This window comes from Urocampus carinirostris, chromosome 2 (assembly GCF_059441175.1).
Source record: "Urocampus carinirostris isolate Australia breed hairy pipefish chromosome 2, RoL_Ucar_1.0, whole genome shotgun sequence".
Taxonomy (NCBI): domain Eukaryota; kingdom Metazoa; phylum Chordata; class Actinopteri; order Syngnathiformes; family Syngnathidae; genus Urocampus; species Urocampus carinirostris.
The window spans coordinates 70509128-70536150 of NC_142350.1; the positions used below are offsets into that span (position 1 = coordinate 70509128).

Sequence of the window (27023 nt, forward strand, 5' to 3'; positions counted from 1 at the left end):
TCTGTCACGGTTGCCATGGCGCCCAATTGGCCCCATCTGTGTGTATACTAGGCAAGCCTTTTTCAACCCTGACTCCCACCTGTCCCGTTTTTGCTCCAGTCTGTCCCCCGGCCTCGACCCGCTTTTGATCCTGACCACGTCCACTCTCGTTTCCGACTGCAAATGTAGTCTTTTTTTTCATATTTCGTTTCTTTTGTCTTTTATTAGCATATTTGGTATTGGAATAATCCAAAAGTCATTGAAAGTAATCCAGTTCAAGTAACCCTACCCAACCCTGCATTTGATGTTAGTTTTGCCGGAGATCAAAGAGATCAAAGCCAGGAGAGAAGGCTTACCACGTGTTGTGAGTCATCATTTTATTCCTATTTAGTTTCTTTTGTCTTTCATTAGCATATTTGGTATTGGAGTCATCCAAAAGTCATTGAAAGTAATCCAGTTAAAGTAACCCTACCCAACCCTGCATTTGATGTTCGTTTTGCCGGAGATCAAAGAGATCAAAGCCAGGAGAGAAAGCTTACCACGTGTTGTGAGTCATCATTTTATTCATATTTCGTTTCTTTTGTCTTTTATTAGCATATTTGGTATTGGAATAATCCAAAAGTCATTGAAAGTAATCCAGTTAAAGTAACCCTACCCAATCCTGCATTTGATGTTAGTTTTGCCGGAGATCATAGAGATCAAAGCCAGGAGAGAAAGCTTACCACGTGTTGTGAGTCATCATTTTGTTTATATTTAGTTTCTTTTGTCTTTTATTAGCATATTTGCTATTGGAGTCATCCAAAAGTCATTGAAAGTAATCCAGTTCAAGTAACCCAACCCTGCATTTTATGTTAGTTTTGCCGGAGATCAAAGCCAGGAGAGAAAGCTTACCATGTGTTGTGAGTCATCATTTTATTCATATTTACTTTTTATTGTCTTTTATTAGCATAATTGGTATCGGAGTAATCCAAAAGTCATTGAAAGTAATCCAGTTAAAGTAACCCTACCCAACCCTGCATTTGATGTTAGTTTTGCCGGAGATCATTGAGATCAAAGCCAGGAGAGAAAGCTTACCACGTGTTGTGAGTCATCATTTTATTCATATTTACTTTTTTTGTCTTTTATTAGCATAATTGGTATCGGAGTCATCCAAAAGTAATTGAAAGTAATCAAGTTAAAGTAACCATACCCAACCCTGACTGCAAAACCTTAATCTGTTGTCAAGGTGTATGCTAATATGGCTAAGTACCTAAAGACATTTCTATAAACAATATTCGTTCCAATTCATTTCTACCTCAATCAAGGATGAGTGCGGTGAGGTAATAGACCATGACGAGCTGTGTTTACGTTGTTATCTCAAACAATCCTGCTTTGTGCAGGGATCCTTTCGTGTCGCAATATCATTCAAAGGGATCCTTTGTTCACCGGTTGTATTCTGGAACACAAGTATAAGACTGCTTTGTCTTTGCTTAGAATAAAAGGTCACCAAACCATGGCTTAGGACACAGGTGTCAAACAGGCGGCCCGCGGGCCAGATCAGGCCCGCTAAGGGATTGAATCCGGCCCGCGAGACAACACTCAGAGAAGCACAAGAGAAAAACAAGCTGCAGGTTGAAATATGTCCACTTGATGTTGCCAAAGCCAGGTGCCTCCAATAAAGACCCTGGACTTGTATTTCTTTTTCTTTCTCTCTCTCTCTCTCTCTCCCTCTTTTCCACCACTTTTCTCCCGTTTGCTGTCTCTGTCTCTTTCTGTGTCTCTCTTTTTCTCTTCCTTTGTTGCTCTTTCTCTCTCTTTTAACCTCTTTTGCTCTAACTTCCTTTTTTCCTTTTCTCTTTCTCTCTTCCTACCCTTCACGCTTTCTTTTCTCTTTTCTCTCCTTCTGTCTTTCTATTTCTCTTTGGATTTCTTTTTTCTTCTCCCTTTCTTTTCCCCCTCTCTCACAACTTTTTATTGTTTGTTTTTCTCTCCCTCTCTCTTTTTCTTTATTTGTCCCGCCCTCTCTCCTTTTCCCTCCCTCTTTCTCTTTTATCTTTATCTCTCTTTTTCTTTCTCTTGAATCTACTATTCCGGCCCCCGGCAGAATGTTTGTTCTATCGTGTGGCCCCTGAGTTCAAATGACTTTAGCGCTGGTGCTCTTCTGAAATTGTAAAAATGGCATGATTACTGATGTGAATCACCTGCCGCGGGTTCTGATTGGCTCCCTGTCCCTATTTAAACTCTGTCCTGTATATCCCCTCTTGGCAGTCCGTCTGCCAACCTCTGTTTATACAGGGCAAGCCTTTTTCGACCCTTACTCCCGCCTGACCCGTTTTTGCTCCCGTTTGTCTTCGGCTATGACCACGTCTGCTCTTCCGTCCCGGCTAAAGACATCCGAGGCAGTTGCCGCCAAAGGAGCCGACCCGCATCAATAATCGTGACAGAAGGCTGGGAATCGGTTAACCGGGCCGACAGACTGAAACAAATGTTATTTTGTCCCGTCCGAACCGACTCCCTAAGCCGAATTCCTCATAAGTGCTCCAAGTCGCTAACCTCGGCACATTCGGAGTTCAATGTGAAGCAGAAGGACGTTTGTTTTTTCGGAGCGGTGATTTTTTTTTGTGCTGAGTTAGCGCTGAGCGCAGCTCGACACCGAGGGTCCGCGGGAGGGTGGGGGCGCTATAATAAGCGTCTTGGAGGTGAGATCATCTCTTGAACTTGAACATCAGCTGATGAGAGCAAAACAACATTCATCATCCGCTCAGCTGAAAACATGTGAGGGGAAAAAAATGCCTGACTGGCGTTCCGGTCACACACGCACGCAAAGCTCCCACCCCGCGAGGTCAACTTCTCTATTCCGTGAACACCGATGGACACAAAGAGGACTTCGGGGCCTTGGTTTCTTTTGAGATTCGTGTCAAATATTTGCCTCGTTTGAATATCGTTACTGTGTAACTGTATTCGGGTATTTAAAATGTGAAGAACTGTAAAGAGACACTATTGCCACCTGCTAGCGAGTAAGCTAACTGGCTAAAGTCAAGTCATGTTTATTTGTTTGGCCCTTAATCACAAGAAGTCTCAACGGGCTATACAAACTACAGACTATTATGTCACCATCCCCTGATCTAAAACCTACATGAGGGCAAGGAAAAACTCAGAAACCCCAACATGAGGAAAATCAAGAAACCTTTATAAAGAACAGTCTCAAAGGGCTGCACAGACTTTTGCAAAACACAGACTATTCTGACACACCCCCTGATCTAAAACCCACATGAGCGCAAGGAAAAGCTCAAAAACCTTAAGACATGTTTATTTGTTTGGCCCTTAATCCCAAAGAGTCTCAAAGGGCTGCACAGACCACGTACTATTGCAAACTACAGACTATAATGACAGCATCCCCTGATCTCGAACCTTCATGAGGGCAAGGAAAATCTCAAGGACCTCAAGTCAAGTCCTGTTTATTTGTGACACCATTAATCCCAAAGAGTCTCAAAGGGCTGCAGAGACCACAGATTATTGCAAACCACAGACTATTTACACCATCCCCTGAACTAAAACCTACACGAGGGCAAGGAAAAACTCAAAACCTCAGCATGAGGAAAATGAAAAAACCTTGAGAAGTGGCAGCACATGACATGCAGTCAGAGAACATGCAAACTCCCCACAGGAAGGTTCGATCTCATGACTTCAGAACTGTACTGCGGCCAATTCACCTGACATGCATGTTTTTGGAACGTGGGAGGAAACCGGAGTGCCCGGACGAAACCCACGCAAGCACGGGGAGAACATGCAAACTCCCCACAGGAAGGTTCGATCTCAGGACTTCAGAACTGTGCCTCACACGCGCTAACCACTGCGCCCCCGTGCTGCCCCATATTTGATCTATTTCACACAATTCAGTCAAATCCTCAAAAATGTCCGTTTTTTTTGCCTTATTTAGCAGACGGGCAAACATCTCATTATTATCTCTCTCCCTCTGTCTTTCTCTCCCTTCTCCCCTTTACTCTCTTTCTTTCTTTCTTTCTTTCTTTCTTTCTTTCTCTCTTTTCTTTTTTCAATTGGTTTATCTCTCTCCCTCTGTCTTTCTCTCTCTTCTCCCCTTTACTCTCTCTTTCTCACTCTTTCTTTATTTCTTTCTTTTATTTTTTCAATTTGTTTATCTCTCTCCCTTTGTCTTTCTCTCTCTTCTCCCCTTTACTCTCTCTTTCTCACTCTTTCTTTATTTAGTTATTTATTTCCTCCTCTCTTTTCTTTTTTCAATTTTTGTATCTCTCTCCCTCTGTGTTTCTCTCTCGTCTCCCCTTTACTCTCTCTTTCTCACTCTTTCTTTCTTTCTTTCTTTCTTTTTTTCTTTCTTTCTGTCTTTTCTTTTTTCAATTTTTTTATCTCTCTCCCTCTGTTTTTCTCTCTCTTCTCCCCTTTACTCTCTTTCTTTCTTTCTTTCTTTCTTTCTTTCTCTCTTTTCTTTTTTCAATTTGTTTATCTCTCTCTCTCTCTGTCTTTTTCTCTCTTCTCCCCTTTACTCTCTCTTTCTCACTTTTTCTTTCTTTCTTTCTTTCTTTCTTTATTTCCTCCTCTCTTTTCTTTTTTCAATTTTTTTATCTCTCTCCCTCTGTGTTTCTCTCTCTTCTCCCCTTTACTCTCTCTTTCTCACTCTTTCTTTCTTTCTTTATTTCTTTTTTTCTTTCTTTCTGTCTTTTCTTTTTTCAATTTTTTTATCTCTCTCCCTCTGTTTTTCTCTCTCTTCTCCCCTTTACTCTCTTTCTTTCTTTCTTTCTTTCTTTCTTTCTCTCTTTTCTTTTTTCAATTTGTTTATCTCTCTCTCTCTCTGTCTTTTTCTCTCTTCTCCCCTTTACTCTCTCTCACTTTTTCTTTCTTTCTTTCTTTCTTTATTTCCTCCTCTCTTTTCTTTTTTCAATTTTTTTATCTCTCTCCCTCTGTGTTTCTCTCTCTTCTCCCCTTTACTCTCTCTTTCTCACTCATTCTTTCTTTGCTTTTTTCTTTTTTTTATGTGAATTTCCCTGCTGGGATGAATAAAGTATCTATCTATCTATCTATTTCTTTTCTTTTTTGGGGGCGGCAGTAGCTCAGGAGGTAGAGGGCTCGTCTTGGGATCAAAAGATCGCAGTTCGAATCCCGGCTCGGCCGTGTTACATGTCAAAGTGTCCTTGGGTAAGACACTGAACCCCTAATATCCCCAATAAGCAGGTTAGCGCCTTACATGGCTGCAAGGCCGCTATTGGGAAATGTGAAGCACAATGTAAAGCGCTTTGGGAAGTCTTGACTTGAAAAGCGCTATAAAAAATGCAGATCGTTTCATAAATAGAGCGCCCCCTACTGATGGGAAGGGAAGAGTCCCCCACCCCCGTCACTTTTTGCCGGGAATATCCCGGCGTTTAGAGGATCAGCAGTGCCTGCAGCGGAAGTCAACAAAGACGCGTGAACCGGGACGAGGTCAGCTCTGTTTTGGTTCGTCTGCAGAACAGAGTGTTCCCGTCTAGGCAACGGCGAGCGGGGGAGGAGATCTCCGCGTTGCTAGCTTACATAACCGAGCAACTCGCGGCTCTTTGCCGGGACAGGTTTGCACCGAAGGGACGTTTGAGGTTCGGAGGTGCCGAGCAACAGGGATAGGGGTGGGAAAACTATGGCCCGTGGGGCTCCAGTGTTCATTTGAGCTGTGAAAAGTGATGGGACGAGCATGCTCAAAAATCGATGGCTCAAAATTACTCAGAAAGAAGCGTCTTAAGTCAAAGTTACAGTGCATGAAGGTCAAAATACACGGGTTACCCTGACGTTGTGTCCTCAGTGCGGTATTTGGAAGTCGAGTCGAAGTCAAACGAAGTTGAGTAAAGTTAGTAGAGTTTGTCAAGAACCGGCTTCTTCGGCTCGGCTCACTAAAAGGAACCGGCTCTTTCGGGTCCTAAATGGCTCTTCGGGTTGTTTTTGCTTCTTTCATCCCAACATGACCAAATATGATGTAAAACGATGCACAAAATGACTTAAAAGAAGGGGGGAATAGAACACAAAAGAAAAAAATCCCAAAATGAGAAAAAAAGAAACAAAAGGAACAGAAAAAAGAGGGAAAAATTCAGAAAAAAGCCAGAAAAAAAGAAAAGAAAGAAATGTAGGAAAAAGGTAAATAGAGAACAAAAAGAAAAAAGTAACAGCTCGGAAAAAATAAACACAATGAGATCTTTTTTAAAGGAATTTTTTTTAAAAGTAGAAAAAAAACACAGAAAAAAAGAAGAAAAACCCCAACATGACCAAATATGATGTAAAATGATGCACAAAATGACTTGAAGGAAGGGGGGAATAGAACAAAAAAGAAAAAAAATACCAGAATGAAAAAGTAGTGAAAAGCTGAGAAAAAAGAAACAAAAGGAAGAGAAAAAAGAAGGATAAATTCAGAAAAAAGCCAGAAAAAAAGAAAAGAAAGACATGTAGGAAAAAGGTAAGTAGAGAACAAAAAGAAAAAAGTAACAGCTCGGAAAAAATAAACACAATGGGATTTTTTTAAAGGAATTTTTTAAAAAGTAGAAAAAAAACACAGAAAAAAAGAAAAAAAAACCCAACATGACCAAATATGATGTAAAATGATGCACAAAATGACTTGAAGGAAGGGGGGGGTAGTAGTGGATAAGTAGTAAGTCAGGAGATCACAGCAACATGAAAAAGCACAGGACAGTAGCAGTAGGAGTAATAGTATCAACTAGGACGGGATGAAACAGGACATTTTAAGTTGGGGCGCTAAAGAAGAGAGCAAAAAACAAAACTAAAACAATTAAAAGACATCCAATAGGAGAGAAGGAAAAGAGAAAAAGAGAGAAAAAAAGAGAGTAAGAAAGAGACAAAAGGGAGAGTTGAAAACTGCGGCCGGTATTCTGCCTTTTTTTTCTCTTGAGCTCCTCTCAGCCTCGTCTCACGGGCCGGACTCGAACCGCCGACGGTCCGGAAGCGGCCCGCGGGCCGCACGCTTCTGGTGGTTTTTATCTGAGGACTCTGGCTCCGGCTGTCCCGCGGCCAAGCGTCAAAGTTCTCAGTAAGAACAGCTGAGAGATAAACTTCCCGGAATCGGACCCGGGCCTTTTTTTTTTCTTTTTTTTTCTAAATCGAGAGGGTGGGGGCCGCAGGGCCGTATCAGAGTTGTCTCACGGGGGCATATCGAATGCAATTTTTATTACCCCCTCCTTTAGTAATTAATTTTGTGCAGAATATTCCATTATTTTATATATATATATATATATATGTATATATTATATATACTGGAAAAGAGAGAACCTCTCATTTTCCCCACTTTCTTTTTCTTCTTTTGTTTCTTTTTTCCCCCAGCTTTTTCTTTTTTAATTTTTGCTCTTCGTTTTTTGTGCTTTTTCTTGTTTTTTCTTGTTTTTCTTGCTTATTTTCTTCTTTTTTCCTGCTTTTCGCTTTTTATTTTTTTTAGCTGTATCTTTCTCCTTTTTTACTCATTTTTTTCACCTTTAGTTTTTTGTATCCTAACCTTTTCTTTGTTCTTGCTTTTCCTCTTTTTTTGTTTTTTTTTTCCCCAGCTTTTTCTTTTTTAATCTTTGCTCCTCTTTTTGTGCGTTTTATTCTTGCTTATTTTCTTTTTCTTTCTTTCTCTTTTTTTTGCTTTTTACTTTTTATTTTTTATAGCTGTATCCTTCTCCTTTTTTTTTGCATTTTGTTTTTTGTATCCGAACCTTTTCTTTGTTCTTGCTTTTTCCTCTTTTTCTTTTTTTGTTTCCCCACCACCTTTTTACTTCTTTTTTCCTTGCTTTTTACAATTTTTTATCTACTTTTTCAAATATGTTTTTCTTCTTCTCTTGATTGTCTTTTTTTCCAGACTGCCCTCCCCAACTACATCCAGTTTTCTTTGGCTGGGCAGATCGTGTATGTGTGGGTGGGCATGGCCCCCCCAGCCCCACCGGTAACGCCCCTGGGGTGGAGTCGGGGCGGGGTCGGAATCGGAATCCGGATCCTCCCGACTCGAATTCCCGAAAGCTCGAAACGACGCCGACCGCTTTGCAGGAGCGCATGTCTGAACACGGCGCTTTGTTTTCCCGAAACATGCGCGTTCATACCTGGCCAATTTCAAGCGCTTTTCAAGCACTTTCAAGGCAAAGGAAGAAATCCAAGAATGTTCTATTTTTGTTGTTGTTGGCTTTGATGACTAAGATAAAGTTCTTATCTTGCTTCTAGTGCATACTTTGTCCTATTTTGAGCTGTTCCTATCATTGCTGTAAACTGACATCAATTCTGCAGTTCTTCCTTAAAAATGCTACGTCACATTTGTTTCCAAATACAGAAAGGGCTGTAGAGGTGTTGGGTGATAATGGAGTTCAATACGAAAGACAAAAAAGGGAGAACTGCATGTGTAAAAAGCAGAAAAATGAGCCTTTTTTGACCCTGACTCCCACTTGTCCCGTTTTTGGTCCCATCTGTCTACAGCTATGACCTGTTTTGCTCCTGACCACGTCTGTTCTCCCATCCCGGCTTCTGACCCCTTTTTGTCCCCGACTACCTCTACTCTCCCGTCCCGGCTTACGAGCCGTTTCTGACCCCGACCCCATTTTTGCTCTCCTGTCCCGGCTATCGACCCTTTTTCCGTCCCTGACACCGCCATCGCTCGCTACGGAAGATCCACTTCCGTGTTCGGATCACCATTCGAGTACGAGAGCGATTTGCTTTTGGCGTCCAGTGGACACCGGATTTTGGGCGTGGCCCTTCCTCTTTCCTTCAATAAAACTTGTGGTAAACGCTACGCAATTGGGTCCTGTTTCCGTTCTGGTCCTGACAATAGCACTGAAATATTAATATTTGTATTTTTTGTTTAATTTTGCATTATCTGGGATTTTTGTGTTGTTGTTTGCCTTTAAAATTCTTTAGTATTTGACATTTTTTTGTAGATCCTAGAATATTTTAATCCATATTTTCTCTTTTTTTTCCTTTCCTTTTTTTTGATTTTTTCCTCTTGAGTTTTACTTTTGGTATTTGTTTTTTCTTTTTTCTTTTTTTTGTTCTTTTTTATTTCTCTTTATTTCTCTTCTTTTCAAAAGTAATAATTACTTTGAGTGTTTTGTCTGCTTTTAGCGCTTCTTTTCGCTGGCACGACAGAGTACAGCGACATCTAGAGGGAAATGATTACACACTGTCCCTGTACTTTTCATTTAAAGGCAGGGGCCACAAACTATCCTCCTGGAGGCAGCAATTGGAAGCTCATGTATGTTTACTGTTGCAATACTTTATGACAAAACCCTACAGAACAAACTGTAAACTCCCCAAAACGCCAGCAAACCGCTCTGAGCATTTTGATTGGGTGAGCGGTAGAGTTGGGTAAATACGACGATATCCTTATGTTTGCAGTATTTGGTGACATTTTTACAAAAGAGCTTTGCTTTCACCTAGGTCCGAAAAAATCCTCCTGGAGGCAGCAATTGGAAGCTCATGAAACGGCGTATGTTTACTGTTGCAATACTTTATGACGAAACCCTACGGAACAAACTGTAAACTCCCCGAAACACCAGCAAACCGCTCTGAGCAATTTGATTGGGTGAGCGGTAAAGTTGGGTAAATACGACGATATCCTTATGTTTGCAGTATTTGGTGACATTTTTACAAAAGAGCTTTGCTTTCACCAAGGTCCGAAACCATCCTCCTGGAGGCAGCAATTGGAAACTCATGAAACGACATATGTTTACTGTTGCAATACTTTATGACAAAACCCTAGAGAACAAACTGTAAACTCCCCAAAACACCAGCAAACCGCTCTGAGCAATTTGATTGGGTGAGCGGTAAAGTTGGGTAAATACGACGATATCCTTATGTTTGCAGTATTTGGTGACATTTTTACAAAAGAGCTTTGCTTTCACCTAGGTCCGAAACCATCCTCCTGGATTTTTTCCGATTTTAAGTGGTATATTTAAAATGATATAGGACACAGTCTCTGACGTGACTATGATTTCATCGATTTCTCAAATCATGTAACGCACAGGTGTTAAAGAGGCGGCCCGCGGGCCAAATCAGGCCCGCTAAGGGATTGAATCCGGACCGCGAGACAACACTCAGAGAAGCGCAAGAGAAAAAGAAGCTGCAGGTTGAAATAGGTCAACTTGATGTTGCCAAAGCCAGTTGCCTAGAACAAAGACACTGTACTTGTATTTGTTTCTCTCTCTCTCTCTCTCCCTCTCTCTTTTCCACCCCTTTTCTCCCACTCTGTCTCTTTCACTCTCTGTGTCCCTCTTTTTCTCTTCCTTTGTTGCTTTTTCTCTCTCTGTGTATTTTTAACTTCTTTTGCTTTAACTTCTTTTCCTTTTTTCTCTCTTTTCTCTCTCTCTTTTCATACCCTCCGCGCTTTCTTTTCTCTTTTTTCTCCTTCTGTCTTTCTATTTCTCTTTGGATTTCTTTCTTCCTCTCCCTTTATTTTCCCCCTCTCTCACAACTTTTTATCTTTTGTTTCTCACGCGCTCTCCCTCTCTCTCTTTTTCTTTCTTTGTCCTGCTCTCCCTCCCTCTTTCTCTTATTTCTTTATCTCTTTTTCTTCCTCTTTAATCTACTCGTCCGGCCCCCGACAGAATGTTTGTTCTATCGTGTGGCCCCCGGGTTCAAATGAGTTTGACACCCCTGCTCTGACGTCACATAGTGAAAAGAAAGTTGTTGAAAATTTTGATTTTTGAATTTGATCCTAATGGATATGGTGTGGCTCTCTCTCAACATGGCTCCTTACGATGGCAAAAGCCAGATAAAAATGAATCTGATATAAAACTAGATAGATAAATGAAACACAGGTTAGGTTAGTTGGGTGGATGTCCTTTCTATTTGGAGGTTGAAGTGAAGGAACAGGTTTGAGCTTGCTGACGAGCGCTACAAGCACGCCTCCCACACAATGTGAACTATGAGCTGGATTGTTTTGAAAGCGGCCGCGCCCGCAACGCTCCCGAGGTTGTAATGCGGCTTGAGCAACACTTCCTCTTTCGCGTTTGAATCTTCGGCAGCGTTTTGGGGTTTGATTTCCGTGCCTGCGGATGAGACCTTTGGAGGTTATTCGATGGGTTTTTTTTTTTTAGAAAGGACGCCAGAGTAGAGGATGGGGGACTTCTGAAGTGCTCCTAACAGAGGAGTCAATTACTTGTGTATGAAGAAAAATTGTCCATTTTTTAAATGTATTGATTGAAAAACTCCCCCCCCCCCCCCCCACTAACTTGACCCTGCTCGTTTGACTTCCTTCGTTTTCTTCATTTTTTTCTTTCTTTTTGTTTTCAGTTACTTTTTACACTTTGATTTTTTCCCCCCGTTTTTTTTTTTTTACCTTTTTTTCATTTCCCCCCTCTTTTGTTCAGGTTTTTCTTTAACTTTTATTTTTCTCCTTTTCATTTCTTTTTGTTCTTTTATTCTTTTTTTTCTCATTTTCTTTCATTTTTATGTTCTTCCCTTCATTTTCTCCTTTGAGTTTACTCTTATATTTTCTATTTTTCTTTTTTCCCTGCCGAGTTGAATTCGTTCACGATAAACGGTGTTCTTTGCAGGGGATAAAGTATCCATGAATCTACTTTTTAGTGCATTTTTATTGAAATTATTTAGCCATTTGTTAATGCTAATTGCTAAGGACGCCTAACAAGGTAACCAAGAGATGGAGGAAAAATGGAACGGTTGACCAAAAACATATCAAGGTGTTGGAACGGCCAAGTCATAGTCCAGACCTCAATCCAATTGAGAATCTGTGGAAAGAACTGAAAACTGCTGTTCCATCCAACCTTACTGAGCTGGAGCGGTTTTGCAAGGAGGAATGGGCCAAAATATCAGTTTCTCCATGTGCCAAACTGATAAAGACATACCCTGAGCTGCTGCGACTTATACACCAGACAGACTGCTCATCCGGAAACGAGAGTCATCGTTTCTTGATCAATATAATCAGTTGAACAATTTGGAGCCACGACTTAAATCAGGGGTGTCAAACTCATTCTAACTCGGGGGCCACACGATAAAACAAATATTCTGTCGGGGGCCAGACTAGTAGATGAAAGAGAAAGAAAAAGAGATAAAGAAATAAGAGAAGGAGAGAGGGAGGGACAAAGAAAGAAAAAGAGAGAGAGGGAGTGTGAGAAGCAAAAGATAAAAAGTCGTGAGAGAGGGGGTAAAAGAAAGGGAGAGGAAGAAAGAAAGAAATCCAAAGAGAAATAGAAAGACAGAAGGAGAGAGCGTGAGAAACAAAAGATAAAAAGTTGTGAGAGAGGGGGGAAAAGAAAGGGAGAGGAAGAAAGAAATCCAAAAAAATAGAAAGACAGAAGGAGAGAAAAGAAAAGAAAGCACGAAAGGTGGGAAGAGAGAAAGAGAAAAGAGAGAAAAGGAAGTTAGAGCAAAAGAAGTTAAAAAGACACAGAAGGAAAGACAGAGCAACAAAGGAAGAGAAAAAGAGAGACACAGAGAGTGAAAGAGACAGAGACTGGAAGGAAACGGGTGGAAAAGAGAGATAAATAAATACAAGTATAGTGTCAAAAGAGGTAAAAGGTTGTGAGAGGGGGAAAAGAAATGGAGAGGAAGAAAAAAATCCAGAGAAATAGAAAGACAGAAGGAGAGAAAAGTGAAAAGAAAGTGCGGAGGGTATGAAGAGTGAAAGAGAAAAGAGAGACAAGGAAAAAAGGAAGTTAGAGCAAAAGAGGTTAAAAGACAGAGAGAAAGAGAAAAAGAGAGACACAGAGTGGGAGAAAAGGGGTGGAAAAGAAAGAGAAATATACATATAGAGAGAGAGAGAGAGAGAGAGAGAGAGAGAGAGAGAGAGAGAGAGAGAGACAGAGAGAGAGAAAGAACTAAATACAAGTACAGTGTCTTTGTTTGAGGCACCTTTCTTTGGCAACATCAAGTTGACATATTTCAACCTGCAGCTCGTTTTTCTCTTGCGCTTCTCTGAGCGTTGTCTCGCGGGCCAGATTCAATCCCTTTGCGGGCCTGATCTGGCCCGCGGGCCGCCTCTTTGACACCTGTGTCCCAAAAGGTGATTCATTTTGTCTCTCGACAATCTCCTAACTGAGATGATGGCATCTGAGATTAGGTCAGAGGTGTTAATCGACTGATATAAGGGAACAGTTTGCACGTGAGTGGTTTCCGGTCCGCCGTGATGACTAAATGGCTTTAAAGATAAGGTAACAGAGAAGAGTTGCAAGGTCACATTCTTCTTTAGAATGCTGAGTAACGAGTAGAACAAAGTCCATATTTCGTTTTTCAAGAGACAAAAATCCAGTCAGGATTTCCCTGGGATTTTTCCATTCATATCTAAGACTTCTTAAGACCTTTTCAAGACCGGCTCTAATGACATTTGAGACTCATCTGCCACCGAGGGGTACCAGACCCCAACAGAGATCTATGGCTCCCCAAAATTGAGTCTTATCCAGCTTGAAATTGTAAATCGGCGATAAATATATATTATACATCTATATTTTCATTCTGTTTTATCATCACACTTAATTGGTAATACAAATCGGTTATCACTTCAGATTTTTCAGTTCATATATTCTTCGTGGTTTGTTGTCCCGCCACAGTTGTAATGCCTTCTCAAGGTCCAATCCATTATCATCCTCCTCATAGCGTCACAGGGAATATACCGTATTTTCCGCACTATAAGGCGCACCTAAAAGCCTTTATTTTTTTCAAAAGCTGACCATGCGCCTTATAATACAGTGCGCCTTATATATGGATCAACATTAAGTTTTCCAACTAACTTGCAGCCGCCGACTCGATTTTCCCCCGAACGCCAAGTAGTCCGCGATGTATGCTGGGATTTATTTACCGGCGTTTCATTGGCTAACCAATGTGTCAATCATCAGTTGAATCGATCACTATTGGCTAAAGTTATTCGGAGGTCAAGGGGCGGATCCTTTATATCATTTACAGGCTGGCATAGGCTGAAGCGGCAAAACAAAGCCTGCGATTGGCCGAAAAAGATGAATGTGTATAGCGCGTGGTTGACGGCATACAGAAAGCATTTTTTACTTTTCTGTATTTGTAAATATTTTATTCCCCTGGATTTACTACACTCACGGATATAAGAAGACCATGGTTGCACATTATTATTGAACACAACGACTTCTGTGAGCTACTCCGGCTATATATTTTCCCTGTATCTTGTTACAGACTGAACTCAATCTTTCTGTGATAAGCGGTGCAGATAATGGATGGAATGGAGTGTCTATTTTTAAATTCAACTCAATTCCAAGTGTTTTTTGTCATATGCACAGTAAAGTTGCGAGCGAAAAAGAAAATAAAAACTAAGGAATGGTTGGCATTTCTTGAATCCCAAGACTTTAACCTTCCGAATGATATTTGGAACAATGCATTTGAGTGACATCGTACGGACACCGCATCCGCACGTGTTCTCGACACGTATTTGCTTCTTTGCAAGCTTTGGGAATGTTAAGGGGGTAAGAAGTTGGACTGAACCATCCGACTGTTTTGTCCACGTTCCCATTGTAACGCCTTATAATCCGGTGCGCCTTATCTATGGAAGATATTGGACCAAAAACTATTTTTTGGGGGTGCGCCCTATAACCCGGTGCGCCCTATAGTGCGGAAAATACGGTAATTCCCAACAGGTCCAATATGGCTCTTTCAACATTTTGACTTAATCCTTTCACTTTTCCGGTCAGTGGTTAAAATACAGCGATCAACCATTTGGATTACATTACGTCAAATCCTAATTTCCCTATTTTTTCACTGTGAATCAGTTTTTAGTGTCTTTCATATTAGTATATACATATTATGTTCTATTTCATATGAGGTAGCGTTATTATTTTTCCCAAAATTGATTAACTACAATGTGTTAAAATAGGAAGCGCAGCCGAGACTCAACTGTCAAGAATGGCACGACGCCCCGGAAATTACGTTGCCTTTCCAACCGAGCAGGTTTGGGGAAAAAGGTTTTGAACGTTAATGAATAGGTTGCTTTAATGAGAATGATGCATATTAAAATAAATCGAGGTCACTACCATAGATTCACTCAAAAGATGCAGAAATAGTGTCTTTATCTGACGCAAGTGTTACTGTGGAATTGCGCAAGATTTCTTTCAAGCTCCCAGAATTCCCGTGAGAAGTAGACTGCCGACGATCACCTAGGAAACCACAGACCCCCTATTCCTCCTTCAAAGTAAGGATCTCAACAATTATGGGGGGAAGTTATGTTTCTGGTAGATGCAATGGACAAATTTGGACACGAATCATGAGAACTAGATATCGGTATCAGCATCCTTTTTCATTTGACGGGACAATTGTTTAATCTCGGTTGCAGCCGGGACTCTCTCCCTGTCGGACGCTACACACAGGGTTCGTACACCTTTTTCATAGTCAGATTCAAGTGCTTTTACACGACTTTCAATTTTTCCAATACCATTGAAAGAAGAAATCCGGAGCAGAACCAAAGAACCAGAGCAGAAACCTTAGTTTCAAACTATAACTCTAGCCCAAACCCTAAAATCAGTTTAAAACCCTAACTTGTATCCCTTTTGAAATCACTTTTCATTTGAATCTACCGTCTCCTCCCCCTTCTGCATCCCTCCGCTACTCCACCGTACCAGGTAAATTCATTTAAAAACGAAACTGTCCAAAATAGTCGGAATTTCGATCCCTTCAAATCGACACCGGTCAAAGACGTCACCGCGGTATTTCGTATCCGCGCAGGAAAATTATTATTCTTTGAAATACAACTTCTTTTTAAAGTGAGGGAAATATTGACTTTCCCCGGAAACTATTTACTTTGGAGTAATTCGTCTACTTTATCCAAGAAGTAGTAACTATAACCAATTACTTTTTGAAAGAACCATGCCCAACACTGGTCCTTTAAACATGTAAACAAATCTTTTCTCCAGTTTCTGCACTTCCTTGTGATCCCATTCCTTACCCTCTTCTTTTTCTTATCTTTCTTCTTCTTATCCCGTTTCTAACCGTAAGCCTGGCTTTAAACCCATTTTTTAATACCATATTCAGTTTAGAACCCCAATATTGAACTCTAACCCTAGTTTCTAACCCTAAACCTAACACTAGCCCCAACCCTATCTGAGGAACCCTAAATTCAGTTTAACACCGAAATAAAAACATAAAATAAGTTTAAAACAAATTTGGAGACTAAACACTAGCACACCTAACCCAAGAAAGATGGCAACAATTTCAAGCATTCGTAAGCACTTTGCCCAAGATTAAAGCACCTTTTAAAGCTTGCGCTTTCTGATTGGATATGTGTCCTGATGCAGAGCCACTATAGCGGGAAGATTAACAGAATGGAGTAAAAAGCGGCATTTCTGTTAACTCCTGCGTCCTGACACCCTGTGATTCAAGAACACTGGTAATATATTTGAAAAAGTCGAAGGTAGAAAAGTTTGTGTGTGTGATTAAGATAGCATTTAGTGTGTAATGAACTATTTAAGGGAAGCCTGCTCATGTGGGGAATGATCGATTAGCTATTATCATATCATTCGTTGATGAATCAAGCGTGTGTTTGTGAATGAGAGTGCATTAATTGCAATATTAAGGTGCAAGTTTGGGAGATGAGCTGCAAGGTTGGGTAGGGTTACTTTAACTGGATTACTTACAATAACTTTTGGATGACTCCAATACCAAATATGCTAATAAAAGAAAAACTCAATATGAATAAAATGACTCAATTTTGTGCAGGCTTGGGGAGTAACTGAATACATGGAAGGGCAAAAATGATGATTTATTTTAATTTTGTTTCTGTGGCATTTGATGTTAGTTTTGCCAGAGATCAAAGCCAGGAGAGAAAGCTTACTACGTGTTGTGAATCATCATTTTATTCATATTGAGTTTATTTTGTCTTCATCTCATCTCATTACCATCAGTAGCCTAGATGGTAAGGCGCCCGCTTTGAGACTGGGAGGTTCGGGTTCGCGCCCCGGCCGAGTCATTCCTAAGACTTAAAAAGTGGTCGGCGGCGCCCTCTGTTGGCTGCGGCTGCATCGGCTCGCTACAACGGGTCAGGTGCAATTGACATTTCGTTCTGTGTACATTGTTACACAGAATGACAATACAAGGAAATTATTATTATTATTATTATTAGCTGCACCGCTTGTCCTCAGTAGGGTCAAGGGGGTGCTGGAGCCCATCCCAGCAATCATATTAGCATATTTGGTATTGGAGTAATCCAAAAGTCATTGAAAGTAATCCAGTTAAAGTAACCCTACCCAACCCCGATTCAGATTCAGATCTACTTTATTGTCATTCTAGTACACGTGTATACAGAACGAAATGTCGATGCATCTGACCCCCACAGTTTCCTTGAATGTACAGATATAAATAATGTTGTATTGTATTTTGGCTACGTATAGTATTTTACCATAGTGCCGATAGTGCAAGAAGAGTAGCTAACCAGATGTGCAAAATGGGCAGTCAGGTTAACAAGTCAGGTACACAGTAACATTAACACTGTAACAATAACGCTGTAATTACAATAGTGCAGAGAGCAATGTGCAAGGAGTGGCAAGCTATAAAAAAAAAACTGAGCCATTACCATAATATTAGTTCGTTCAAGTTGTACATATGATCATTTTTGTTGTGTGACGATGAGATGCGATCTATGACCCTCAAAACGCAGTGTCGTATAGTCTTATTACGTGAAAAGAATAATGTGAAGTGTGGTTTGTTTGTCGAGGGGACAGGACCAAGATGAGCGCCATGTTAGTTGTGTCGAAATGTTCATCTCTTTTTTGCCCAACACGCAAAAGGTCCCCGGTTTGAGACCAGATGATGGTCTGTAGGGGATGGATGCTACCAGGCTGTACGAACCCCAAAAAAAACACAGGACACGGTGCCCTTACGACCCATCAGGATCCAACCAACCCTTCTTAGTCTTTTTCCTTACAAGAAAAAGTCCTCACGCCTAATTTTGAGCTTTTACAGCAAATAAATATGCTAACAGTTCGAACATTCCCTGAAAACCCCATATCGGCCCTTAATAAGAACATGATATCACTTTAGCGGATGTGGAACAGAGGCCAGGAAGGGGCGTCATTTCTAAGAAACTGCTGTCGCGCGATAAAAAGGAAATGAAGCGGAACCAAAAAAAAAAAAACTTCTGCATTCGTAAACAGAAAGTTCTTCGACAGAAAGAATGTGAACCAAAACATTTCAAGTCACTTTTTTGTTTATTTACTAATGAACAAATCATCTACACATTCTTCGGATAGCTTACAGCTGGACTTGCTTAGGCTAGCGGCCTTCTTGAAGACACTTCCGTCCTCAAGAGCATCTCGGACGACCTCCGGGGTGCGACACCGATGCAAACGCCCCGCGCTCGGCTCGCGTGAAGTGGATCTTTCCGGAATGACGTTTATGGAAATGAGCCCAAGGGGGGGGGCGCTTTTTGCCGCGCTTCCGGCTACGTTTCATTACCGATACGCCGGGAACGCGTCCTCGACTCACGTCCTCGACTCGTAAACTGAACTCAATCGAGCGATAGGGGGGAAAAAAAAAAGCAAGCGGAAACTTTTACAAATTTGCATAGAAATAGATTTGACATTTATCTGAAAAAATAAATTTCTTTGTAAATTAAATATAAACTCGACGCCGTACGAGGTGGAGATGCCGTGCCGAGACGCCGACTGGTGGGCGGGAACGCCCGACTGCCGTCACCGGCGACGACTTTGCTCACGTTTCCGTTTTTTAGTCCAAAAGGTGACGTGGACGTCGGAAGCGCTCCTCAAAAATTGTCTCTCGAGAGTCCGACAAATTCACCTGATCAAAAGGGCCAAGGTGGCGCCGATGCCGGCCACCCCGGCAAAGGCCATCAAGGTATTCCTCACTGTAGACTCGGGATCCGCTTCCCGAAAGAATTCCACAAAGCCATCCTGGAAGACGGAGGGGAGAAAAGAAGCTTAGACCGATTATCGGGAGGCCCCTAGCGTCGGCGCACATATTTGGAAATTGACGCTTGTCACAAAGCTTGTGTGATTAAGATATTGCATAAGGAGTAGTTAACTTGTTTTAGGTAAGCAAATTCGGGTGAAGACTGATAGATAAGCTCATATCCTAACATTGATTGGCCAATCAAGCATGTGTGTTTGAATAGAGAATAAAAAGCACACACAAGTGGAAGGCCAAGTGATTAGCTGGTATCATAACATTAGTCAATCTGGCTCAAAAACAGGCCTGGCCGTACTTTTCAATTCGCCAACTCCGTTGAAATTTGAATACTTTTTGCTTTAAGTCATGTTGGTTGTGTTGACATTTGTACTCATTTATTGTAGAAACACATCGAGGATCGATTGAAGTCCGAGTGCACTTTTGTACAAATTGCTGCTAAGCCTGATTTGATTTCCTGCACAGTTATTTTAATCGAGCCAAGTTGCATTGAAAGTCGAAATCATTGTAAAAAGAGAGCTACTGGTTTTATTTGAACACACATTTTCTTTATGCGCCCATTTTAAGCCTTTACAGTAAATCACCTCCAAATATCAGCTTTCCCTGAATACTAGTTATCGGTCCTTAAAAACCAATATGGGTCGTTCCCAATAGCAATAGTCCGATTCATTACAGGGCGCGGCGGCGGCCACACGTAGAATTTGCAGCGTTTCACAATCTCTTAGCGGCCGGCCATGAATCACCGACTTACCCAAGAGTTGTTTTTCAGCAGCCAGTTGCGCTGATACGACAGCAAATAGGAGGAGATCTCTCGGGCCACCGGCTCCACGCAGTGCGCTCGGCCCTTTTCCTTGAGATACTGCGAAACGACGGCGCCGAAGGCCACCAGGCTGGCCACGCGGCCCCAGTTGGTGGTGCCGTCCGAGAACAGGCTCTTTGCTACTTCGCTGACGAAGCTCACGTCTTCCCCTCGGTCGTCCAGGGACAATTTGTTGATGATACCTGCGATTGATAATGAAACGATAGCGTTAATGGAGCTTTTTGTAAGGCCCCGTGTTGCCTCGAGTGATGGAGGATTTTGCCGACGTTTCCCCTCACGATAGAATTGGTTGGATGCACGCTAGTCATTGCTCAGTTTATGAACCACGGGATAACGTTTAGGTCTGTGTTTTTCGACCTGCGTGCTGGGAAAAACTAATGTGTCTAATTTTATCTTTGCAAAAGATCATTCCATGGTTAGTAAGATTCATGCATATCAACATGTGTCAGCATATTGCTATTTTGTATATGCTAATGAGGTAGTCCTTATACCATACTGTCAATTTTGACAGTATGAGAATTTCAGCCAAAAACAAAAGTTAGAAAATCGTGACGGGGATATGATTTTAAACAGTTTTGAAGCAAAATGTACCTTAAGGAAAAAAAAGTGTGCCTTTTTTTCAAAAGGGTTAAAAAGAACACCGATTTAGGTAATATGGAGAGTTCGCCAAACAAATAAACAGGACTTTACTCCAGCCCTTTCCATGTTTCGCAATAGAATACGCACCGTAATCTGGCCACCTAGATAGACGTGGATCCACAAATATTCATACTTTTTTGATTGGATTGTTCTGTTCATTGCCAACTGTAGCCACAGGATCCGGAAGGGAACTGCAGCACAAACGGTTACTTCGTTTGCGTAGGATCGTCTCCTTTGTACTTGAAAGGTCGACGCCTACACCTGCACAAGTATGAATATCCATTATCGTTGAAGTATGTAGGAGCTAATTATTTTTTAGAGGCCAAACCCATCAAGTGTTAGTTTTTGTTGTCCTGCTCAGTTGTTAGGTCTCCGTCTTTCAGATTTGCACTCTATAAAATACAAAACCCTGTTTCAACGAAAGTAAGCTCTGGTTCAACAAACTTCTCTGCAAGAACATATTTTTCAGGTTTCAACTCACTTATGTTTTTGTCTTCCAGATTTGCAGTCTTAGTAAATAAAAAGACCCTGTTTCAGAGGAGGGAGATACCTAAAGTTCAGGTTTTCCAAACACTTGCAAGAAAAAAAATCTTTGTTCCTAGTTTCTGCCCGCTTTTTTTTTTAACATTTCTGACTTCCAGTTTCCAGTTTATCTGCGTAAATAATACTTCCCATTTCAGGTTCAACAAGCTGTTCTTTGCAAGGAAATGGGAAGGGTGGGCAAATTTCTGCTCACTTTACGTTTCTGTCCTCAGATTAGCAGTTTAAGTAATTAAAATATGGTATGTTCTCGTTTAACAAACTGTTACACAAAACAATGTTTTGTTCTTGTGTCTGCACACTAAGTTCCTGTCGTCCAGTTCTGCAGTTCAGAGTAAACAAAACGCCTCGTTTAAACATGGCATTACACCATTTAGTTTCAGTTTAACTAACCCTTCTTGGCAATGCAATGGCGTGGGTGCATGTTCTCTGTTTCACTTTTAACGTTTCTGCCTTCCAGATTTGCAGTTGGGAGTCCACAAACGGCCTCATTTTTAACACCAACAAAAAGTAGAAGTACTTTTTGCAATTCAAATGAAAGCTGCTCCCTTGTGGAAATGTCACACCCAAAATTGCCTTGCAGGGATCTTAGTTTAAGAAAATGAGTGATATTACATTGGGTTCAGAAAACACGTTAATTATCGTCCTTTCTTTGATAAATTGATCGTTAACTTTTGAATTGGGTCACTAACTATTGACAATAGCAACACCATTCGAGTTATATTATAAAGTGTATAAAGATTTACGATATAAGTAAAGAATATGACTTCATTTTTGGTGAATTTTAGCATGTAAAAATGTCTTGGTTGTCAATTATCGTCCTTTCTTTGCTAAATTGATCGTTAATTTTTGAATTGGGTCACTAACTATTAACAATAGCAACCTCATTCGAGTGACATTATATAGTTTGTGAATATTTAGGATATAGGTAAAGAATATGACTTCATTTTTGGGGAATTTTGGCACGTAAAAATGTCTCGGTTAGGAGGAAAATGGCGGCCTAGCTAACGGCTCCAGTCACGTACTCCTGTGACGAAATAACGTCGTAAAATAAGAAAAAAATGGAGGACTACCTACCATTGTATTTATATTTATGCTTTTCCAGCAAGCTGGCAACGACTCTTTTCATCGTCGAATGGGCTTTGCTTTCGTTCCAGCTAGCAGTCGACAGGCCGGTAAAGTCTGTGAGAAAGCGGCCGATAAGGCTCCGCGTCTCGGCTTCCACGGCCTGGTAACGACCGTCGCCGACGTGGGGCTCCTGGGAGTCGGGCGTATCCGGCGGTGAACCGTCGCTCGCCTCCACGTCGTCGTCGCTGATGTTGCGGTGGTGCATGTTGGCCAGGCCGCTTTTGGGGATGATTTCCAGGTCGGCGGGTCGCTGCTTGGGGGCTACGCCGTTGCCGGCATCCAAGGTCGCTGCGGGGGCGACGGCGGCGGCGGCGGAAGGCGACACGCAGTGCACCGAACCGTCCGCGACTCCATTTTGTGGGAATATGAAGCAGCTCATGACTCGTCTCGTAGTTTGCATCATATTAATGTTGAAGTTAAGCCTTCTTTTTTGTTTCTGTTTGTCGAGTTTGAAAGAAAAAAAAAATTTAGAACAAAAATGTGAGTCTGGATTCAATTCGCCATTACTGCCTTGATGTTGTAAGGCGGAAGACTGAGAACGAAGGAGAACGTGCCCTTTATATAAAGAACGGAACTCCGTCATTGTGACGTCACGGTGACTAGTTCTTTCTAGAACTATTTGGTTAAACAGTAAATAATCTACCTACTTTCTAGTTACTTTTAAAATTAACAATCACAATTAAAACATTATCAAATAAAATATGTGACGAGTAAAGGCCTATAGAGTCAATAAATTACCCCAAAAGATGCGATAGCTTGCTTGAGTACCAGACAATGGAATTATTGTCATTTTTGAATGACAGGAAATGTCAAAATAAAACTCAGATTAGATTCATGTTAGAAATATTTGTGTTATTTGGTAACAGTTTTACTTCGACCATATATATATATATATATATATATATATATATATATATATATATATATATATATATATATATATATATATATATATATATATATATATATATATATATATGTTTTTGTTTTTTTGTTTTTTTTAATTTCCCTGCGGGGATGAATAAAGTATCTATCTATCTATCTATCTATCTATCTATCTATCTATCTATCTATCTATCTATCTATCTATCTATCTATCTATCTATCTATCTATCTATCTATCTATCTATCTATCTATCTATCTATCTATCTATCTATCTATCTATCTATCTATCTATCTATCTATCTATATATATATATATATATATATATATATATATATATATATATATATATATATATATATATATATATATATATATATATATATATATATTAATGTAAACAAAAAAACAGTTTTTTGGTACAGGGAAAAAATAACAAAAAATACTCGTTTTTATTTACCCTATTTCTAATCTATTACTTATAATAAACATCACTAATTCACTGCAAGTGAGAAAAGAACCGAGAAAGACTAAAATAATTGTTTCTTTGGTCAATTCAATAAACTTGTTGCCAAGAGAGTATCTTTTATATCTAGTTTTTTTAGTCCTTGCTATGAGTAAATAGGTGCTGTGTTGTGTTTGTTAGGTTATTATCACTAGATGAGGGAATTGTAATCTTTAATAAGGGGAGTAATTGACTGAGCTTTGCAAGTATGTTACGGTCTGTTTTATAAGACAGGAAATGGCAAAAATAAAGAAGGAAAATGTCACATTTTACAGACGTATATGAATGTAAATACGACTAGTGTTTGCAACGAGTTTAGTCAAATAAATATATAATCCTTCATCAAATGTATAACTTCAGTGTTATGCAATTCACTCCCCAAATACCGTCCAATGAGTCATAATAGTACTGAATGTTCTGAATGTACTATGTGCAAAATCTAGTTTCAAGATGTTCTCGTTTCAAAAACAAACAAATTCCATTCCATTTACTGGTTGGTGAGTCAGGAGGTAGAAATGAAGTTTTGCTGCCCCCTAGAGTATTTTCTGTGTTGTGTCCCGGTTAGGTTTAACATTTTGAACATTCTTTATTTTATTTTACATAAATTCAAAAGTTATTTCAATTCTAGAATTCAATTTCTTTTCATTGTATCGTGTCAAATGGACGACAGATTTAAAAAGTGCAAAATCATTTACAATACGAAAAAAAGTTAAGAGTGATAGCGTAGGAATAAACAATGTTTATACAAAATCAAAAACGAAAAAGTGTGCGTGCAAAATGATTCAGCCCCTTTACTTTCAGTGCAGAAAATTCTTTCCAGAAGTTCAGTGAGGATCTCTGAATGATTCAATGTTGATCTAAATGACGAACGATGAAATGAAATGATCTGCGTTTCTATAGCGCTTTTCAAGTCAAGACTTCCCAAAGCGCTTTACAGTGTGCTTCACATTTCCCAATAGCGGCCGTGCAGCCATGTAAGGCACTAACCTGCTTATTGGGGGCATTAGGGGTTCAGTGTCTTACCCAAGGACACTTCGACATGTAACACGGAGGAGCCGGGATTCGAACTGCGATCGCCTTACCCAAGGACACTTCGACATGTAACACGGAGGAGCCGGGATTCGAACTGCGATCGCTTGATCCCAAGACGAGCGCTCTACCTCCTGAGCCACTGCCGGAATCCGCCTATGTGTGTTCAAGTCTCTGCATGAATGCAACTACACTGTGATAGTCTCAGAGGTCTGTTTAAAGCGCAGAGAGCATCATGAAGAACGAGGAACACACCGGGCAGGTCCACCAGCAAGTCCGCCTCAGAATCTCTCGAAAAGTGTCCTTTTTTAAGCCCAGTCTTTTCACTCGCCTGTTGTCAGTCCGTCAACAAACCTCTGTTTCTACAAGGCAAGCACTTTGACTCTGACTCCTGTCGGTCCCGCGTTTTGGACCAGTATTCCACCCGTCCGTCCCTGATTTCCCCGTTTGTCTCCGGCTACGACCTGTTTTTTGACCCCGACCACGTTTTGGCTCTCCTGTCCCGGCTATCGACATGTTTTTTCTGTCTTTGACACCACGATCTCCCGCTCCGGAAGATCCACTTCCGCTTTCGGAACACGTTCCGATTCTGTGAGCGGTTGGCTTCCCGGATGGCGGGCTCTGCCTTTCCTCTTTGTCTCAATAAACTTGTGAGAAACTTTACGCGATTGGGTCTACCCTTTGTTCCGGACGTGAGAATTTCGAACTGATACTTTCATTCGATGGACGTTTAAATTACAGTACTGCGTCGAAATGTTATTGCACTTATTTTCCGTGCACTATTGTGCCAATAAGATAATCAACACTTCCAGACGCAGAAAGGCCCTGATGACGTAGAAACGCTTGGTGTTGTTTCGAGTATTCCAGACATCGCGACGCCCAGGGGGGGGCCTTCCTTGGCGCGCCCATGGAAGGAGTAGGCACACCATTATGCGGGGAGAAGAAGGCCGATAAGATAATCAGCACTTCCAGACGCAGAAAGACCCTGATGAAGTAGAAACGCTCGGTGTTGTTTTGAGTATTCCAGACATCGCGACGCCCAGGGGGGGCCTTCCTTGGCGTGCCCATGGGAGGAGTTGGCACACTATTATGCGGTGAGAAGAAGGCCGATAAGATAATCAGCACTTCCAGACGCAGAAAGGCCCTGATGACGTAGAAACGCTCTGTGTTGTTTTGAGTATTCCAGATATCGCGACGCCCAGGGGGGGCCTTCCTTGGCATGCCCATGGGAGGAGTTGGCACACCATTATGCGGTGAGAAGAAGGCCGATAAGATAATCAGCACTTCCAGACGCAGAAAGGCCCTGATGACATAGAAACGCTTGGTGTTGTTTCGAGTATTCCAGACATCGCGATGCCCAGGGGGGGGCCTTCCTTGGCGCGCCCATGGAAGGAGTAGGCACACCATTATGCGGGGAGAAGAAGGCCGATAAGATAATCAGCACTTCCAGACGCAGAAAGGCCCTGATGACGTAGAAACGCTCGGTGTTGTTTTGAGTATTCCAGACTTCGCGACCATCTTCGACAAAATGGTGAAGCCCATGGGGGGCTTCCTTGGCACGCCCAAGGGAGGAGTCAGCATGCATAATGCGGGGAGAAAATGGCCAATAGGAGAGAGCTAAAGGACTTCAGAAGAAAGCTTCCCATAGACTCCAACAACACTAATTCGGCCGTTTTCGATGGAGTACACTTAGTTCTTTTGTTAGGGAAATTAAATCTCCCCCCGTGTGGAAATGCCGGCTTCCTGTTCATCTTTTCCCTCAAGAAACAAGCGCGCACAAATTTTTGGGTGAATGTAGGTTGTGTTTGGTTAATGACTCCATTAACTCATTCGAACAATTTGGTAAACGGTACATTTTGATATTAATTCCTAACACTAGGCACTATTATTCTTTATTACATTGTTATTACAACTTGGGCGAGTTTATCCAAGCAACAGGTTGTATTTTTTTTGCCTATCACTCCTGATAGTTTTTTTTTTTAACCTTTTTTTCTCTTCAAAGACATCATTACACGTTTTACCCTGCAGTGCCCCGTTTAATCCGGTTTCATATTCGCTTTGCCTTTCTGGCTGCTTCCAGAAAACAAACTCGAAATTTCAGGAAAGATTTGGTTGTGAAAGCACAAGTGGTAAAACCGCATTCCCAGCACAGACGGGTTGGACTTTATTGTTATGTAACATATGTTTGCCTGGAGAGGGAGGGGCGTCCCCAGGCTGTATTTGCTAAAGACACACCACAGGAAATGGTGCCCAACAGTGTTCCCTCTAAGCTGCGCGCGTGCGCAATTGCGCACTGCTCGCACATTCTCAGCGCACAAGAAAATCTAGCCGGCGCACAAAAATCAGGGCTTGAAATTGATAATTAAGAACCGAATTACGTCAAAGTTACAGTGCATGAAGGTAAAAATACACGGGTTCCCCTGACGCTGTGTCCTAAATGCGGTATTTTGAAGTCGAGTCGAAGTAGAATGAAGTTGAGTAAAGTTAGTAGAGTATGTCGAGAACCGGCTTCTTCAGCTCGGCTCACTAAAAGGAACCGGCTCTTTTTGGGTCCTAAACGGCTCTTCGGGTTGTTTTTGCTTCTTTCATCCCTATATGACCAAATATTATGGAAAATTGTGCACAAAATGACTTAAAGGAAGGGGGGAATAGAACAAAACATAGT

General features: G+C 41.2%; 1 protein-coding gene across 1 annotated transcript; it reads right to left on the minus strand.

The window, feature by feature from the left end:
- Nucleotides 1–18079: 18079 nt before the first annotated feature.
- mcl1b (MCL1 apoptosis regulator, BCL2 family member b) lies at nucleotides 18080–22485 on the minus strand. The gene is made up of 3 exons (XM_088327692.1): nucleotides 21890–22485; nucleotides 19565–19815; nucleotides 18080–18800 (listed from the first exon to the last, which is right to left on the minus strand). Exons 1-3 carry the CDS (start codon nucleotides 22341–22343, stop codon nucleotides 18684–18686), a joined length of 822 nt encoding a protein of 273 aa, XP_088183818.1. The 5' UTR covers nucleotides 22344–22485; the 3' UTR covers nucleotides 18080–18683.
- Nucleotides 22486–27023: the final 4538 nt, after the last annotated feature.